We start from the raw sequence: 20,355 nt of genomic DNA on the forward strand, positions 1-20,355 counted from the left end.
TTTGAAGCTGAATCAGATCTGGCTTCAACCCTGGAGACGGAGACAAGCAGAGGGAAAAAGTAGAACCTGGGGTTGGAGGAGGGAACGGGAGGGAAGGGGAAGGGTGGGGGGGTGTTGAACGATGAACATGACAGCAGGGAGGATGAAGGGTGAGGTGGGGAGAGCCCAGAGCACAAATGGGAGTTCAGGGGAGGAAAGGCATGGTGGAAATGATGAATCAACATCATAAAAGTAATGAGGAGGAGAGTAGTATCCCAGGAGACGGATGATAAAAACACAGAGTCGGGCTTCTGTCAAACAAAGTGTAAAACTATCATCTACAGTACACGCATTCATCATCATGGGTCTTTGGCTTTAATTCATAGCCTATTTTTCTAGCACATTAAAAACATCCAAATCAACTCTATCTACATATTTGGCTGCCTAATGTCCCACGGATGCACGGCTGAGCTGTTCCTGCTGCCATGCTTTTGGGTGTGAACATGATATGACTGTCTATTCCCTAGCATGCACTTACTTGTTCCCCTCTGCATCTTTCAGCTGTGATGGGACTCCAAGTGAATCCTTCATCAGTCTGAAATGCATTGGTCAGAACCTCCGTATTATATTGCAGTTTGATAAACTTGCATCAGTCCCCCAGCTGTAAGACAAACTGTCCCCACAGAGTGCAAAGGACGGTAAAATTACAGAGAATTACAGGGTGTCCTCGGTGCTCTGGGATGTGATGGTGGTAAAGAAATTCATGTGAAAGAACGTGAGGGAGGGGGAGACAATGAGCTTGTGCTTGAGTCAGAGCTGGAGGGAGGATTTTTTACTAAAAAGAAGGGTGTGTGAGGGCGAGAGCAGGATGTAATGGTATGGAAAAGACAGTGAGGGAGTAAAAAAAATAAAGGAGTGGGTGGGTATGGGTGTGTGCTACAGAGAGAGAGGGACTTGTTGGTATAAAAGCTCCCTCTCGCACGCGCGCTCCCACATCTCCTGTGTATTTCAGTGTGGGGGGGTCATAGTCGCGTGTGTGTGTGTGAGTGAGTGAGTTTTAAAAGGCAGGCAGAGTGCATTTCGTGCCCTTGCAGTTACAGAGGACTGATAACTCCCCAGGATGCATCAGCTGCTAGTGGTGACCTCAGTGCTGGTGGCACTCTGCTGCCTCAGCTCCGTGGATTCTTCAGCTTATGACAAGATAGTGACCCACAGTCGAATTCGGGCCAGGACTCAAGGGTAAGGAGATGGGACGTGTGTGAAAAGGGGAGAAGTGGAGAAGAAAAGAAAGTGTGTGAGGGGAGAATGATGTTGAATGACACATTTAAAGAATAGTTGAACAGTTTCTGGTGTTTTCTTTCACTTTCAATTGTATTTTTTAGGATATAACTGGTGATATGAACAATCCTGATCATTTTACCTTTTGTATTTGTCTTCAGATATAGTGACATGATTAGCACGATTACTGATAAGCTGGCAGATATGTGAGGTGCTACTCACCTCATATTTTATATTGTGCTGTGCTCAAGGTGCTTTTGAAATTCAGAGAGCAGGTCAGCCACATTGATGAAAATATTGATTCAAGCCATGACGGAAAATTCAATATTGTCTTTCACACTCATCCTCTTCTCCTATAAATATATCTGACCGATTCAGTGTCTAAAATTAATTCCAAAACAATTTTTTCATCCAAGTTTAAGAAAGGTCACACTTTAGAACTTTTTTTTCTTTGCTTGAAAAGAAAATGTGATTAAGCAAATAAGGGTGAAAAGTTTAAGATTGAAATTATTGTTTATTTTTCTTACAAAAAGAAGAAGAAAGCATTCATTGTTAAGACGCTCTGGCGTGTATAAATGACATGTTCTGTCTTTACCTGCATGCACTTATCCCTGTTTGACACCTTCACTCAACAACCCTCCCCTCCTCTCTGCTCCTCTCATCCTTCTTTCTTCTTCATCTTACCGCTCTCTCCCCACCTCCTCCCCTCACCTTTCTCTCGCTGCATTCTCACTTTCTTTGTCCTCCCCCCCATCCCTCCTCTCGCAGACCCAACGTGTGCGCTCTGCAGCGGGTCGACGGGTCCAAGAAGAAGTACTTCAGCACATGTAGGAACTGGTACAAGGGCACCATCTGTGGCAAGAAGGCGTAAGTTTGACTGAACGGGTGGAATGACTCGTTTCTGTTTGATTTGCATCTGCTCTCACCCACAGTGCAAACCACTCACAGCCTCCACACATCATGCACATTATTTATGACTTAAAATAACACATGATTTTCAATAAGGATAGTAACTCTACAGTCTCTACATTTGCAAATGGTTTTCACTCCTCATCTGTTAAGCGGCCACTTTACAGTAGTTTTACTATAGTTGAAACAGCAGAGGTCAGCTCCGTCTGACCCCAGCTGTGTGGACCCTCAGGCTCTTTGTGTCTCAGACGTCTGAACATATCCCACAAAAGTAGCCGCAGGTTTCACGACAACGACGACTGAACATTCACGTTCTCAAAAGAGAGAACCCGAACTACAAAACTACAATCTTTTTTTTTATTTGTCATACAGCTTTTAGCTTAATTTCAACCCTTTCTTTTTCTCCCAAACACACAATCTCTGTTTATACAGTATAACTCTCTCTCTCTCTCTCATTATCCCCATCCCACCCCCTCTCCCCTCCTTACAAGTCTGAGCATGCTGTGGCAGCCTGCGGGTGGGTGCACTTATATTGTGGGCCCACTGATGTTGTAAACTTTGCTCAACACTGATTGATTCACTTCCCCTCTGACACGTTTTGGGTACTCGGGGAAAAAAGAATTGTGTTTATATGCTTTTAGTGCATGTGTGTAAAGTGAGAATATACTGCAGCTCCAGTTTCCCTTGGCAGAGGGAAGCGGAGCGGAGGGGACATGATGATATGAGCTGTTTGCATGTATGCGAGAGTCATACTGAGTTTTCGAGCAAGATATCCATCTCTGAGTGAGATGTAAGAAACCCCTGCAGAGATAAACGTGGTTTAAGTGTGGTTTTATGTGGCACAGTGGAGATTATATCTGTTTTAGATTTCAGTGATAAACCTATTGTTTTGGATTTTTGGAGCTTCTGCAATAAGACAGAAGTCAGTGTAATATTTTCTTGTGTTGAGGTGTTAGATGAGAGGATGTGAGGGAAGAATACTGTAGGTATCACTACTGTGTTGTGTTAATGGAGTGTAAGGCTCGCCTGGTGCTGTCCTGTCTCTTCGATGACTTAAGTGTAGCAGGAGTTGGGAGGAAAAACATTCTCTTTCTCACATATTTTCAATTATCCCCCGACCCACACACACACATACAAGAAAACAAGTGCAGACACAGACTTGCACACCTTGGTTTTGTCATGCAGTCAGCTGTAACACCTGCTGCTGTGTCGGGATTAACATGAAAATGAGGAGATGAGAGGAAGCGTGGATAAAAGAGTGATTCAGAGCCAGTTCAGTCCAGTGATAGACCGCACTAATACATTGAGCCACGCAGTAATTACCATAAAAGAACATAATATGTGGGTGCACAGGAGGAGGGTAATGGGGGTTTCTGCCGTGGATACCAAACATGTTTAATTGTTTTTGTTTCTTGGGTTGCTAAGGTACGCTACAGACATCTTTAGCAATTTAATTTCCTGTCCTTTGTGTAAGACATGTTAAACTAGTTTCAATAAGTTCATTAAGTTAGGTATTTTATTCAACCAAAAGAATTGTATTAAAACATCTAAAAGGTTAATGTTCTGCCCTGATGAACTGATTGTTAAGAAAACAGATTCTGCACTTCCCTGTTTTAGTCTTTGCATGCATATACGTGAATGAATTTATGATCTTATATTGCACAGGGACTCAAACAAACCACTAAATATGAGTCGCATTAACATAAAAGAGAGAACAAAACAAAAAACACGTGCAAAGGCAAGAAAAGGTCTTGCCTCCCTCCTCCTGTGGTCACAGTGGGGACATTGTTCAGCAGCAGTGGAGGAAATCCACCCAGCTGTGGTTGTGTCTGCGCTGGATTCGGTGTCGATGAGAGATTGGAGGTGTGTGTGTGTGTGTGTTTGAGTCTACAGTGTGGCTGTTCGCTCGCTGCGCAGTAGTGTCTGAACACGCTGGTGTTTCAACGAGCTGCGTTTTAGAAGTAATACCATGACCCAGTCCCTCAGAAACCACCGTTTTACAAAGGACAAATTAAGTTGATGTGAATCCAACCTCTAATTATCCTCTCATTAGGGGTTTAATGACACCTTTGGGATTTCTTAATGCCTTCATTTCCATTAAGAGCTCTTGAAGTGGGCTGCTGGAGGTTCAGGTGGAAGCAATTTTGTTGTGCGCTGTGATACTGTATGTTGTGGGTGACGGACGCGCCATGCACAAAGCAGTGGGTGCATACTTACAATAATAACACCATGATAATGAAAGAGAAGTGCTAAAGCCACAGTACTACATCTTCATTTACTGTTTAATTGACGTGTGTAAAATACGTAGAAAAAAGCTGCCACTCTGTCCGGGAAGCTTTTGGCACTGGAGAGAAAAAAACACTTGATTAGGACACAAGAGACGGACGGTTGTTTGTTACATAACAGGAAAACAGTCATTTTTCTATCTGATGCCAAGCAAGTTTGTGCATTTGCGTGTTGTTGCACTTGTACCTTGTGTTTGCATGCCTGCTCATCTGGGAGCCACATTGAGCTGGTTGATGCAGTGACACAGCCAGAGGCCTGGTTGCAGCCTGTTGGCCAGCGTCTGTCTCTGGTCTATACTGCATCTATTATCCTGTCAGAGTTCCAGCTGTGGGACCAATGACTTCATGCCTTCCTCACAGCCAGCTGTGTGTGGATATTTATGTATGCTGCTTTATATCAGTTAGTGTCAACACACATAATGGTTGTTCTATAAGCAACATGGCATGTGGTGGGAGCACAAAGTGGCGATATTTAATGGCACCACACACGTTTCCATAAACACACCAACACCGATTCAAGTGGATTACAGAGGTCTGCCAAAATATGTGAGTCATTTTAGGGAGTTGATGGGAGAAAGTGAGTGATTTCTTTCTTTATTTTTTCTTCACGTGTGTTTGCACTGCATGCTTAGAAGGGAGTGAGTTGCTCTTGCATAACATGTCACTACTGTTCCTCTCTGAAAGGAAAGGAAATAGCTGTTTGTTTTGGATGTGAATTCTGTAAAGAAAGCAGGGACTCTCATATAGAAACACTGTATTTCCACGGGAAAACAGAAAGCAGGAAACCTTAAAACTGGAGTCCCGAATGCAGGGGATGTGTAATAAGCTCCGTGCACACCTCTCTGAGCAAACCTCTTTAGCAAACCCACTGAAGGATCCAACTGGAACCTTTTGAAGGGTCAAATCCCACATAAATTTATTCCAACTCTTTCTCTGGTGGATCATTGTTGAGCAGCCAATGTTGACTCACTGCTTTTTTTTTCTTTGCTTTTTTTTTTATTTATCTTGGAAGATGTGTGTCAACTTGGGATAAGTCCCAAACTAACGTCTGCTCATAGTTATATTTCAGAGAGACGCTACTTTAAAAACATAATTTATTACTCGATTTAACCTAAATTCTGTGGAATATTGACTCATGCAGTGTCAGTCCTCTCACATCTGAACTTCTTATCCATGACACAGCAATGTACAACTCAATTTCCTGTAAAGCTCATGCCTGATTGACGAGGGTCAAGTGTGCAGCTCCCTGGGTGTGTGTGGTGTTAGCAGCTCCTCTCAGCTTCCTGCCAGGATGTTTCTTCTCCTTTGAGCTGTGTTTTCACCAATTTCCATATAAGCTGCTCCTTCCAGCCCGCAAATCCAAATCTTTTAAATGCACACAAGACGTCAACTGTATATTAAGATGATGTTTTTCTTGGAAAGTGCCTTGGGAATTAGATAAAGAGCCAAGACAAAGTGCAGGAGGGCAGCAGACACCCTTGTCTGGTTTTCATGTTAACATATTTACAGTGTCTGGATGAGTATAAAGAATGTACTGTACTGTAAATCTCCGTCTCTTAGCGAAGCAATCTATAAAAACTTATAGACTATGAAACGATGCTTTTGAGTTTTACTGGTGTCACGGCCCACAGATGCGGCTCTGCATATTTTATTCAACAATAATTTTGAATAGAAAGAATAAAATCATTTGGAGCTGAGATGTGGCTTCTCCTTCATTACATCTCATATTTCTTTTTGTAATGCACAGCCTGCAGTGTTATTGATACTCCTTATCCCTCCATGACTCTGGTGCTTTTGCTGGTGGAGATCTTGGAAATGATCTTGGCAGACTCACTTGAAGCAAGTGTGTTTGGCTAGCCTCTCTCTCTGTGATAGGTCTCCTGAGATTTGTGCATCCTCTGCCAGTTTATGAACTACTTTCATATTGATGCTGTTTTTCTTGTCTTTTTTTGTGTTTGTTTGTTTCTTTTTCATGTCTCCCTGACTTGCCTTTTGCCTTTTTGGATGTTTTCTTACATCTTTACTTCCTCTGCTCTAGCTTTCAAATGTACTTTGTCCAAGTATGGATTTGTATCTTGGTGAGTAAGATCCCCTCTTTGTGCAGCCTTGCTCTCCCATTTCACATCTCTCATTCCAAGCCTTCGTCATTTTCTCCATCACAGCCTCAGAGGTTGTTTTTTTCTTCTTCTTTTTCTTCCTCTCAGCTGTCAGTTCTGCTTAGTTCTTTGTTCCTCGACATGCATTACATTTATATTACATCTTGTTTTGCTTAATTTTTCTTTTTGCCATTTTTGAGGGGCCATGATGAACTGCACAGTTCTCTGGCTGTATGTGTTAAATTCAATTCAAGTGAATTTACTGAGTCACACACAAGCCTAATATGTATGTGCTTTTTTTGGCAGTGAGGTCATATATGAGTGCTGTCCTGGATACATGAAGCTGGAGGGTATGAAAGGATGCCCTGCAGGTAGGAGGCTCAGACCTCAGACCCCATCTGGTCTAATATTATCTCAGCAGCAACAGTCCTATACAAAAACCTTTTGTTTCTAAATGTGAGCAATCCCTCCGCCCCCCTCCTCGTCCTCTAGTGGCTCCCATCGACCATGTGTATGGCACACTGGGGCTCGTAAAGGCCACGACCACACAGCAATACGCTGATGTTTCCAAGCTGAGAGAGGAAATCGAAGGCAAAGGCTCGTTCACCATGTTCGCACCGAGCGACGACGCCTGGGAGGCCCTCGACCCTGTGAGTGGAATGAAGTTAAGGAACAAAATAAATACACACAACACTCACTCACTCAGTTAGTTCCCTTTAACTTGTGCTGTGACTTTCCCCAGGCTGTACGGGGCGCGCTGGTGAGCAACGTGAACATCGAGCTTTACAACGCCCTTCACTTCCACATGGTGAACCGCCGCATTCTCACCAAAGACATGAGGAACGGCATGAGGGAAACATCCATGTACAATGACTTAGGGCTCTTCATCAACCACTATTCAAATGGGGTCAGTTCATTACAGTGAAACACATGCATGTAACTGTAAAGGACTAACATCAGTGATTATGTTTATTTATGTAAAATGCTTCTCTCTGTGTGAAGGTTGTGACAGTGAACTGTGCCAGGATCATCCACGGTAACCAGGTGGCCACCAACGGAGTGGTGCATGTGATCGATCGGGTCATCAGCGCCGTGGGCAACACCATCAAGGACGTCCTGGATGTCACTGACGAGCTCTCCTCCTTCAATGTATGTCTAATGTGCAAAAGCCAACATTACATTCAATCACTGGAACTGCAGTGAGTAAAATGTTGAGAAATCACATCAGCAGCATCAACTGGAACTCAAGTGTTTCTGGCGTTAAGGTTTGCTCCACACCCATATGAGACACATTCTCCTGTCTTGTTTCCCAGGCTGCATTGCTGACCTCTGGTATGATGGACAAACTAGACCAGCCTGGTCAATTCACCCTGTTCGCTCCCACCAATGAAGCCTTTGATAAACTGAGCCCTGGCTACCTGGAGCGTATCATGAAAGACAAGGCTGTTATTGCAGGTACCTTTTACATGTCATACACAAACAATGTCATAAGCTGCTAGCATACTATTCAAGTGGTACACAGTTTAGAGAGTATTTGAATGTTTATTTATAGCCACAATGCTATTTGTTTGGAAGGTCAGCCAAGCACTTTGGTCCAGACTGATATGTCTAAACAGCTGCTTGATTGATTGATCAATTCATTCATTCATTAAGTCATTGATCGTTCAAATTTTATTCAGACATTCATGATCCCCAGAGACTAAACCCTCAACATTTTTGGTAATCCACTGTCATCTCTTACACAACCTAAAGATCAAGATTAAAGTTGATTATCTGATGATGAAATTGCTCAACTTTGTTTAGATGGATTGACTCAAACTTTTGTACAGACTTTCATAGTTCCCAACTGATGTAACCTAATGAGTTTTGGACAGACTGAGCTTGTGTCCACCTCAGCATGAATTGTAACCACTTTGGAGATCCCCTTACTTTCCATGATGCATCATCGTTAGGTTATGATTTTACTCAGTTTAATACAACTAATGATATCAGCAATATATGAATGTCATGTTTACAGCTGACTCACAGAAACAGGCATGTTAACACACTAAAGTATGACGGCAATTAACATGTTAGCGCTGCCACTGTGAACATTTTAGTATACTCACATATTAATTATGATCTCAGGGGAACATAAATCAGGTAGACACATTAAAGTCACATTAAAAGTAAAACATTGAAACTTTCAAACCCATCCTGTAAATTCCTCTCCTATCACATACCATTGCTACATACCATTCTCAGGAATAAAGAAGACGCCTACTCAAGCGAGTCTCGTCTACATACCATGAAATGCGAAGTCTCCACAGTGGCAGATTATCTACTTATTTGCTGAATCACTGGCCGGTCAGGAATGCCTATTAACATGAAATCAGTTTGCGGTTTCTCCCAGTGGGAACACAAGATAACCTCAGACACATACTCAGACGATTGGCAAACACAATTTTTTCTGACCAACCATGGTAGAGTAGCCACTAAAGTAAAGATGACATGAAAACTAGCGCCTTGTTTCTACAGGGGAAGGTTTGGCCCACAGAGTAATTTGGCGTTCTGTGTGACACTGATTGCATTTGAATTTTTGTGGGTTTGGACGGATTCACTGTGTTGTAATTGCAGAGCTTCAGCAGGCCAGGTTTGCTTCTCAGTTTGACAGTTGGACTCAATTGGAGGTGTAATCCCATATCTAAATGTTGACAGGATTGCCAAAATATTTCTAAAGTAGCTGAAAGAATATGTATGTGTGTCCATGCGTGTGTGTGTGTTGAGTAATAAGCGCAAATGTAAACCTTATGGGGGAATAGCCAGATTACAAAATAACTACAGGCAACCCTAAAATTCCACAAGTGCGTAATCCAATCAGCTACCTCTCTTCCTCACACACTTGTGCTAACCTTGCTGTCTTTTTTCCCATCAGCCCTGGTGAACTACCACCTGCTGAACAGTGTCCAGTGTTCAGAGGCAATCATGGCAGGAACCGTGTACGAGACAGCAGAGGGCAGCACCATAGAGGTCGGCTGCGATGGCGACAGCCTGACCGTCAACGGTATCAAGATGGTGCTGAAGAAGGACATCGTCACCACCAACGGCGTCATCCACCTCATCGACCAGGTGCTCGTCCCCGACTCAGGTAAAACACAGTGTGAATTAAATCCCAACTTCTTCAGGAAATATATATGTATATATAGATGTTGTTTCTCTGTGATCATCATCGTGTCATGTTTCTGTGATTCACATCAGCCAAGGAGGTGATGGAGCTGATGGGAGACTCCCAGGGCACTTTCACTGACCTGGTGTCTGAACTGGGCCTGGCCGCCGCCCTGGGCCCACAGACCGAGTACACTCTCCTCGCTCCTCTCAACGTTGCCTTCACCAGTGAGTTGACCTCTAAACAAGTTTTATTTTTTTGACTTATGAAGAAGTCCCATTTTGACCTTCAAGAATATGATAACTCAGTACATCCATTTTTACATAAGCAGCACACAGTAGAATTAATGATAAAATTTAGCTGAAGTGGAAACTCCTATTAACTGTTTTTTGTTTCTCCTATTTTTTTTACCTTTATGTTATTACTTATTTAATTTTAACAATTTGCTAAATCGATAATAAGTTAGTTTACTTTAAATTTGGTGTAATAGCTGTTCGTGTTTTTTTTTTTCTTTATCATTATTATTACTTTTCTTATTATTATATATTCTTAGTTAGTTAGTAAGTAGTTCTTACTATTACCCACTGGATGCTTGTATTAGGTTATTATTGCTGATTTGATTACTAGTAATAGTATCTAACAACGTATTAACCATTATATGTACACATGAGAAGGTATGCGTTGTCCTTTATGTGTTTTTTCTATTTTATTTTATTTTATTTTTTTGCTGTTTTTTGGTGTGTGTGGGTTTGTATATATATGAGATGGATGAACTGAAGAAAGAAATAAAAAAAAGGAAACTCCTATTAACTGTAGCTAATTGTTTCTGGGTTTGTCAGATGAGGTGATGTCAATGGACCAGAACCTGCTCAGGATCATTTTGGAAAACCACATCTTGAAGCTGAAAGTTACGCTGAGTGAGCTCTACAATGGACAGCTGCTGGAAACACTGGCTGGCAAACTGCTCAGAGTCTTCATTTACCGCACTGTGAGTGTTTGTGTGTGTTGTGTGAGTGTTTGTGTGTGTTGTGTGTGTGGGTTGGTTACATCAGACAGTCAAACAGTCAGTAATGAACAGGGTGGAAAAAGGTAAATAGGAGTTGATGGAAAGACATTGTGGAGCTGGCTAACATATTGGAGATCTGAAAGCCATTACCGGCCCCCTTACTAAGTGTTAACATGATTTCACTGTCTCTCAACTATAAAGAAATAACAATAAAATAGCCAATTAGCCCAAGTCTTGGCAAATGAAGTGTGTTCCTTCTCTGATGGTTCAGCTGTGTTTAATTCCCTCTCAGCATTTGTATTGCACTGATTGATTGCAAACAGGACAGTGTGACGGTACCCCTCCCCTTTGGCTAAATACATACCAGGTTTGTAGAGTGACTTTTAGACCCCTAACTCTATTCTCTAAATGTTTTGTCAGGCTGTGTGTATAGAAAACGCATGTATGGTGCGTGGCAGTAAGGAGGGAAGCAACGGGGCCCTCCATCTTATGAGGTCCCTCATCAAACCAGCTGAGAAAACTATGTACGAGCTCCTGATTGCTGACGGACGCTTCAAGTAAGAATTACCTCTTGTTTTATGTTTTGCTTTTTTACATATTTATTATGAATCAAAAAGATTGTTAATCATTTTTTCTTTGTTGTTTCAAATATATTTGCTTTCCTGACTTTGACAAAAGAAAGAAATAAGAACATCCTTTTCTAACCTCTAACGAAGTGTGTGTCAATCAATGTGTCACTGTAATGGAGCTACTACTTGTGGCCTCGGTGGCTGTAAAAGCTGCATATTGTGACCTCATGGTGATAAACACTTTGTTTTTAAACGGTTTTCCCCATTGCACTAACAAATTTGGTAGAAGGCAAACATCTAATTATGAGGTTGCAAGTGAGAAATTAGTGAAACTCTTCACACACACTACTGGCAGTGCCTCACCATACACATTCAATCATCTCTGGCTCTGTGACACATTTTGGCACCGACACAAACTGATGATGAGTAAGTGAGGAAGCAGATGTGTGAATAAGGGACCACACAAGATCATGGGTCTCACATTAATCCTAAAATCAGCTCCTCGTAATGTTGCCAAAACCATAATCCTCCTCTTAAGAATGAGCAACACTTCTGGATCCAAACGTGACAACATCAGTATCAACACTGTTCGCATGAACCTGAAAGTGTAATATACAGGCTTCATTTCACTCCTATTGTCACGTGTGATCATTGCATTATTTGATTACATTTTGTTTCTTTTTTTATTTTATTTGAATTAATGTAGGATTTTCCTGGGTCTGATGGAGACTGCAGATCTCACTGATCTGCTGAAGCAGGAGGGCTCTTACACAATCTTTGCACCAACCGATGATGCCTTTGGTGACCTCTCTAGAGATGACTTAAATCTGCTCAGAAGTAAGCACTCTGCTGAAAATGAACATTTCCTTCAATGCTTCTCCCTGTTAAACACTGGTGATTTGTGTCAAGCTACTATGTAATTATATATAATGTATGGAAATTCATGTTTGCCTTGTTGTGTTGTGGCAGGTGATAAAAACGCTTTGAAGACCATTCTTCTGTACCACTTCAGTAATGGAGTCTTCATCAATGGAGGACTGGAAGGAGGAGTTACCAATCTGCTCAAAACCCTTCAGGGCAAAAACCTGCAAGTTAAATCTGTACGTAGCCTAATGTCAGAAATCATTTTAGTGTGAAGAATCATTTCTAACTCTAACTAAGATGTGTTACCATGTTTATGTTAAACAAAGAGGCTCAACTCCTGTCATTTTAAATACAAAAAGGCATTCTGGGAAGTTCAGTAAATGTCCATGTGAAGAACAAACAGATGACACATTATCTGGGGAGTTGATTCCTGAGCATGTTTGTATTATGTAACTGAGTCTCAAAAGATTGTGAGGACATAAGCCTTCCCTAGCCTCCATTACATGCCACCCATGCATCTTCTCATTTAGACAATAGCATCAAAGCACTAATATTAATCTATTATTTCAAAGCTGGATATCTCTGGAAAATGTCAGTAATTGAATCTGGCTTCCTGTCATTTCCGTCAGCACCCACTCTTGGTATTCACACACCACTCCCATCTGACATTTCTCTCTTATTTTCTTTTTCTCTCTCAATCTGCTTGTCCATTTTTGTTATTATGTGACATTACTTCAGTGTTGCCCTCATTCTCTTTCCTAGCTCAGTCTCAAGTTTAGTCAAGGTCTCTTATCAGGCCCACAGGGCTTCCTTAATGGACACAGAAAAGCTTGTTTTTGTAATGCAGTAATGATAAGAGAGCACATTACAGGCTTCAATCAGTTAAAACAAAAAGAGGGGACAATGAGTCATGTCATACTTTTTCTAAAAAACTGGATGTGATGTGGCTCAGTTGGGTGAGAGGGAGAGGAAACAGAGGAGTAAGGAAACCTATCCCTGCCTTACTCCACATGTCCACCTTCAGTCACATCTGTGGAGACAGTTAAATTGCAGCACATTAATGAGAAATGGGACTCCCAGATCTCACTCCCAGCGATGGAGCACACTGCCTGGGATTTCTATCAAGTCTCCTCCTGCACTGCAAATCCTCTCACATCAAACCATTTGTAAAAATTGTGCATTAAGATGTCGTAGGGAGTACAAAAATGACAGTAACTGTCTCCGTGAAGTATCTTTTAAAAGCAGATGTTGATGTAACTCAAAAAATATGACTAAATATGCTTTATCGATACACTGAAAAATAGAGACAGTTCTTTTCAAAAACAGTTTTTTTCCTGCTTTTCCCAGGTGAACAACTCTATTCACGTCAACTCTGTGGACGTTCCAGACAGTGACCTGATGGCAACAAATGGTGTGATCCACATAGTGAAGAATGTTCTCTACCCTGCAGGTGAGAGCAGCTTGCATTACCAAATATTCATGCAATGTGCACTCTGTGCTGGGATGCATTATATCATGTTCTCTTGATTTCTTACAGATCTCCCCGTGGGCCGTCAGGACCTCCTGGTCCTTTTGCAGAAGCTGATTAAGTACATCCACATACAGGTAGAAGAAGAGAAAACACATGTGCATGAATTATATACAGCCCAAATCTTCGACCTTAACCACATTACCATAACCACTTTCTAATTCTTTTTGTTCTTTAGTTTCAGTCTGGATTTACCTACACTGAGATCCCACTCACTTTCATCAGTAAGTTTCCTCAGCCAGTGCCGCTGTATAACTTAAATATTATTACATCTGCAAAAAGTTAAAACTATTTTTTTTCTTTTCTTCACAGAGAGGACCATCACAACTACTCATTACATCGAAACAGGTAAAATCCTTATGATTGAAAGTTTTGAATTAGAGAACTGATGTATGATCATGGTGATTGTAAAAAGTATGACTTCCTTTGAAACCTTTATTCAAAAATGAGACCCTGCTCAAAAGTGAAATCCAACCTGCAGCCACCTGCATACACATCCATGTCATCGCTCCATTCAGGCGGCTTCGCTCTCCTTTGTTCCCCTGATTACCCACTCTCACTATTACTTAAGGTCCACTTGGGGCTTTTGCCATGTTTAATCAGCTCCTTTAGAGATGAGGTAATTATGCTGTCAAAGCAAAACCGGGTCGGAGACCACAGAGGGCTCTTGGATGCTCTTCACTCAGCTGGGCTTGATCCAGTGCGCCTCCACACAGAGCAGGGAGCATGACTCGACATATTAGATAACATGGGGGAACTAGTGTTCAGTGTTCAAAGTAGTAGGCAGATTACACAGAGTACAGCGCTGGATCATTAGGGTATCAAATTTAGGCGGCTGCAATTTTATGGTTTCTGTTGTGGTTTTCTGTTTTCTGCCACTATACTTGTTATAATGCTCGAGGTCACCAAAGTTCAGAAGCTGTGTTGTGACCATCTGATATAAAATTTCTCTTCAAGGGTGTGATTGAAGAGAAAATAATCGTGCATATAAATGTAAATAAATGTCAGTGACGTCATTCAAATTACATCTCTTATTTTAACTGGTTAGATACAGTAATTGGATGGTTTTTAACCAAATCATAATGGTGGTTTTTAAGTATGGATTTATCAAAATCTCATGACTACTTTGAAACACAAATATGAGTCTGGCTGTGTTCCCGGGTCAGGACACAAGTCAAGGGAAAGATTAGCCTTCCGATAAAAACACACATCTGTCAGCTTTCATCTCTTTATGGCTCATATAAATAATGTCCCACCAAAAAAAATCATCACTCAAAAGCAGAAAATATAAAAGAAGTGAAAGAATGTTCCTGGCTGAAGTTTCTTAGTGAAGCTGAATCAAAAGAAGGATTTGTTAGGATTTTATAAAGATATCTACTCCCACATGGGAATTTACTGACTAGGTTAAAGCAGTTTAAAATAACATTTAGACCTAACAGGTCACATTTTCTCTTTCACTAAAATATATCAAGATTCTTTAAACACCAAAACTTGTAGGCTACATGTACAAAGTATAAAAAAAATCAATCAGGGTGTGATGCAACACTTCAAAGGAGAGGAGAAAATCAAAATCTGTCCATAGAGAGCAGTTCATTGGACCATGACACAGTCTAATGCTGTAAACACAACCTGCTACTTCACTATCTGCATGGAGGATGTGGGTGTTTAAAGTCCCCCTCCCGCGACCCTTTTTGGTTATTTTAAAACATTCTCTGTGGTCTTTAAATTGTGATTATGAAGTTTTTAGCCAAAATCACAAAACCTGTGCCATTTCCCAGGGCTCTCCTTCTGCACAGCACCAGCAGCTCATTAGCAATGCACCTCTGGAGGGTGGGCGGAGACTGCGCCCTGCCCCGCCCCCCTACTGACAGTTGGACATTGTACAATTACCAATTCAGCGCGTTTAGCATAAAACTGCACACTGGGTTTCAATCCCAGACTGGAATATAGTCCTTGCTCACGGTGCAAGCTGCTCTACCAGGTGAGCTATACCTGTTATACCTTGACAGCTACACCGAGCTGTGAAGCCTTTCACCTCTGAGCCAGATGCAGAGCGGGGCGGGAGCTTGTAGCACTAGTGCCCTCCCCTGGAGCTGTGACACGTCAGCTCCAGTCTCCCTGAAACTGCCAGTTTGCATCTGCCATTGGTTCACAGCAATTTGAAGGCAGAAAAATTCAGAAATGCAATTGTGCACTTCCTTTTCTGCTGATATGTCCTCTAACACAAGAAAAATGCCACAGGAACATGTGAAAAGCACGAAAAACACAATTTTCATGGGAGGGGGTCTTTAAAGTTAACCTCTCCATGTCGCCCCCCCTCCCCTACAGTCCCTGAAGTGGAGAAGGTGATCAGAGTCATTGGGGAACCGACCGTCAAGCAGGTGACCCACGTCATCGAGGGGGAGCCCACCATCACCAAGTACACGAGAGTCATCGAGACCGAACCCACAGTCACCAAGACCAAGGTGGTGCTCGAGGGGGAAACCTCCATCACCAAGGTAACCAGGGTCATCGAGGGGGAACCTTCCATCACCAAGGTAACCAGGGTCATCGAGGGGGAACCTTCCATCACCAAGGTAACCAGGGTCATCGAGGGGGAACCTTCCGTCACCACGGTAACCAGGGTCATCGAGGGGGAACCTTCCGTCACCAGGTTAACCAAGGTCATCGAGGGGGAACCTTCCATCACCAAGGTAACCAGGGTCATCGAGGGGGAACCTTCCATCACCAAGGTTACAAGAGTTATCGAGGGTAAGATCAATATTCTTGTTTTGAGTCAATGATGAGTTTGATAGTTTGATTGGTTTGATGACACTTCACATTTTATTTATCTGTGGCAGGAGGAGAGTTTGATGCAGATGGACAGAAAATCGCAGGTCAGTCTCTCTTCACACATCTATCGTCATGAGGAGCATGGTAGTCTGCTAGCAGTGGTAGATCTAGTAGTTTCTCATGTCTTCTAACAGCTCTGTTAACAAATGCATCCAGTAGCCTAACTGAGCACCATCATCCATGGTGTGAATTTCATTTCACAGTGCTTTTTGATGGGGATCAGTAAAGTCACCAGACACCTCATTTTCATGGTGGGCACCGCTTATGCCTTGTAGGAACAGTTTTGTGGATGGTGATTGTAGATTTTTAGTAGGCTACAAGTAAATCAGTGTAGTTAAATCTCCCCATTGTGGTGTATATGTTTTTCTTAGTAATCATCCATCATCCTTGCAAATAGTCCTGCTGCAGTCAGAGGTGAAATCTTGTTTTCTTGTCAGTGCTCATATTTGTTGGAAAAATATAAAATAACTACAGGCCTTGTAGGTATAATTTATCTACAGTAAACTACCATGATTGACATATGCACCAACATTTCTATTGGGTTGTGCTGGTTTAAAAAAAAAATGGAATAAACCATGTAGTTTACATCCTACTCAGCTGTAGCTGGTTGAGTGGCAGCCAGACTCACTCATCTTCTTTATTTATGACATGACAAAACAGCACAACAAACATCCTGTTACCAAGCTTGATCATGAGTTTGTAGCTAAAAGTAAAAAAGCTACAGGATGTATCCACTAAAGTTAGTAAGAACATTTGCCGGAGGCATCATATCACATAAAATGTCTTATATTGCTTAATTCCCAAACCACAGAAACCAAAAATAAATTGCTGCAGTGGTTCAGTTCAAGAGTGTAACTTCCACTATTTAAAATCATCTTGAGGAAAATCAGTTCACTTTAAATTCTGTGTGTTCACACAGAGCCAGAGAACAGGGCCAGTGAATATTGAATAGGCTGGAGCAGTTATGTCGCTTCCTGTTGGGGGAGAATCACAAGTCATGTATCGTCACTCGCTGTCATATTGGACAGCTGGATGTGTTTCACCCAGAGAGGGCTCTGTTTGTTAGGACTGTACGTTATACTCTGACAAGATCTGGCCAGCCGCCAGTCAAAACATCACACGCTCACTCGGCTTTATGATGTTTATATAGGCTCAGTAATGAAGTGACAGAGGAAGGGGGTTGAGTTTTACAGCCCGCCTCGTGGTTAGGCACACGCTACTGCCCATGGTGCACCATGATTTGGATGTCTGCCCATTCATTGCTTATCCAGCTGATTTCATCTCTCTATCAGGGTTCTTGCCCTCTCAGACAGGAATCCCATCAATAATGCTCTGCATACTCACTGTAGCTGAGATGCGTATGTTTGAGTGGTGTGTACGTAACGTGTCATTTTGGGGTGGCCTCTGCTTCAAAATGCCATTGGCTTGTGTGGGCGCAGGAGCAGGGAGCTTAAAGCTACTCTCGCCTAAAACTCTCTAAAAGTCTCTGGTGTCTTGCAAAAAAAAAAAACTATCTTGCTCTGTTTTACTAAGCTGAGCGCGCTCCCTGCACACCTGCACATCACACCACTGTGCATTTGCGTGCAAGTCTGTGTGTGTGTGTATTGGTAAATACTGGACATCTGTGCTTGAGGCGAGCGGAGGAGGTGTTGTTTGGGGGGCGTATGTACCTGTCAGTCTGTCCGTCTGTCAGTCCGTACAGTTGCTAAGTCGTTAAATGGCTTTCAACACCCTTCTCCGCTGCCACTCTGAAGGTGGATCAGGACACACCAAGGAGAACGAGCCTTATATCATTGAGGGTAGGCTCCTCTTACATGAACACTTCACTTACCAAACAGGTTACTTCAAATTGTTTGTTTCCTTCCCTCCTTGAAATAATCTAAACCTTCACTTATCAGTTTCCACATAAGTGGTTACTTCAAGGTGGGAAACATGTTGCCTTCATTAAACTGTATTGATTTTCAGTGTGAAGCATGAATAGTTTGTTTTTGGATCTAATGGTTTTGTTTGAAACGCTCAGGCCCGGACTTCTCCAAAATCACCACCATTCACGGCGACCCAAATCTGATCGACGAGGAATCAGAGAGAATTTCCAAAATCATTAAAGGTGAGCGCTCACAGCTGCAGTAGTGTTAAGGTTTTGTGTGGTGCTTGCACATATACATGTGTCTAAATCCAGACTATGGCCTGTCTCCATTTCACAGAGGGAGGCAGAGGCTTAGCAAGCAGGAGAGCTCCAGGTAAGAGGACAGGTAACCGATGAGGCATTGATGAACACATTGGATCAGACTTACATGAGTTTGCCAAAAACCACATGATCACTGCTGGAAAATATGCACAGCAAGAATCAGGAGTGTCTCACTGCAAATAATTGTCATAGTTAGATTTTCCTTTCGCTGTACTGTAGTTTCACTCTTCTTTCCATTAACTACTTTTTCAGTATTTCCACCTGTTCTTCACACCCGTCTTATCTTTCCTAACTGGCGTGTTTTCGCACCTCTGATTCCCTCAATTAACTCTGTCTCGTCTTTTTTTACAGCTGGAGTGAGGAGAGCAAGGCTGGTCAGGCGTCACCACAAGCCAAGGCAGTGAATCCAGCAGGGATTCAAACAGACAGACAAAAACAACACCTTGGGGCTCACCGCAGAGACTGAATGCATCTCCAGTGCTCCTGGTCGAGTGCTGGAGGACTGAAAAACTGTGGACCAACGATGAGAGATCCAACCAATCTAGCTTCCTCCAAACATCAGTAACAGTGATTGTTTACTGGACCATACTGTGCGTGATAGGCATGATGTGTAATAGCGATGCAATGACATTAGAATACCCTTCATGTAAGTAATGTGTAAGTGTGCATGGGGAATTTTTGCCACGGGGTAGATGGTGTGTGAGTTGAGATATATTCTACCACAGAGATTTTTTAAAGAGTCCGCTTTTTTTGAAATCATGACGCTTTGTAAACTTGGCTTGGGAAGATTTTTTTGTATGCTTTTTATGGTGCTCGCATTCTGTACAGTGGATGCATTTTAATGACTATGACAAATGAAACAGTGTCAAACAGTGTTTTAATACCATTAGATGCTGTACTGTACCTCTGTAAATTATCACATGGTAATTAAAGAACACAATGAATTTTTATACAGTTTTCACTCATTATTTCCATATATACTGTGTATACTGTATACCTTACCCTTAACCCTTAATCGTTAAACCTAACCTTTAAACCTAGTACTGAGCTGATGTTTTTCTATTACTTTCCATTAATTTCATGACAGTCCTTACATCGGCTGATCTATCTATCTATCCCTACAGTTTTCATATAAGTATAACCGAACATTAACCCTAACCTTTAACCCTAAACCTAGTACTAATTAGTCAAAATTGATTGTTTTCTACTACTTTCTGTTATTCAGTCATTCTTTGCAGCTAACCCCAATCCTAACTCTGGTACTCTGATTTATATTTATGTTTATATTTTACACCTTCAAGGATAATATCATTTACTTATCTGATGTTTGAATTTATAAACTTCTTATGACAGGTGTACAGATTTTCAAAGTTGTGTGTTTTGTATGGATTAGTCTGATCAAAAGGAGTCTATTTAGATTTAGGAGAAATATATAAACACAAAATGCAGTATGCAAAAACATTGGATAATGGTTACACAGTGTAATATTTTCACTGTAGGTCTACCAATAACATTGCACAGGTGTGCATCTATTGGACTCATATTTTCCTCAAATATATTTCCCCCTCCTAATAAGCTATTAACAGGCCACAAAGCTAAAATGAAAATGATGAAACAGCACTCTGTATGGAGTGTGGCTCTTTCACATCATTAAAATGATCCAGGGCAGCAGCAGC

At 41.8% G+C, this 20,355-nt stretch overlaps 1 protein-coding gene across 6 annotated transcripts; it reads left to right on the forward strand.

Moving 5' to 3' along the window:
- The first annotated feature begins 971 nt into the window (after positions 1-971).
- Positions 972-19,181, forward strand: LOC146974833 (periostin-like). 6 transcript variants are annotated; one of them, XM_085798533.1, is made up of 24 exons: positions 972-1,218; positions 2,026-2,124; positions 6,854-6,918; positions 7,040-7,197; positions 7,290-7,454; positions 7,550-7,696; positions 7,861-8,002; positions 9,462-9,674; positions 9,785-9,919; positions 10,532-10,680; positions 11,119-11,255; positions 11,974-12,104; positions 12,237-12,367; positions 13,479-13,581; positions 13,669-13,736; positions 13,838-13,883; positions 13,972-14,007; positions 15,988-16,040; positions 16,236-16,410; positions 16,500-16,535; positions 18,246-18,290; positions 18,512-18,598; positions 18,696-18,731; positions 19,031-19,181. In XM_085798533.1, the coding sequence occupies exons 1-24, from the start codon at positions 1,100-1,102 to the stop codon at positions 19,081-19,083; spliced, it is 2,529 nt and encodes an 842-aa protein (XP_085654659.1). In that variant the 5' UTR covers positions 972-1,099; the 3' UTR covers positions 19,084-19,181. The 6 variants fall into 6 exon arrangements, with proteins under 6 accessions (XP_085654659.1, XP_085654655.1, XP_085654656.1 ...); XM_085798529.1 differs by having other exon boundaries at positions 15,988-16,410; positions 18,696-18,743; XM_085798530.1 differs by having other exon boundaries at positions 15,988-16,410.
- The last annotated feature ends 1,174 nt before the right edge of the window (positions 19,182-20,355 follow it).

The sequence above is a fragment of the Trachurus japonicus genome, chromosome 14 (genome assembly GCF_045865225.1).
Source record: "Trachurus japonicus isolate A0001 chromosome 14, Traja_1.0".
Taxonomy (NCBI): Eukaryota; Metazoa; Chordata; class Actinopteri; order Carangiformes; family Carangidae; genus Trachurus; species Trachurus japonicus.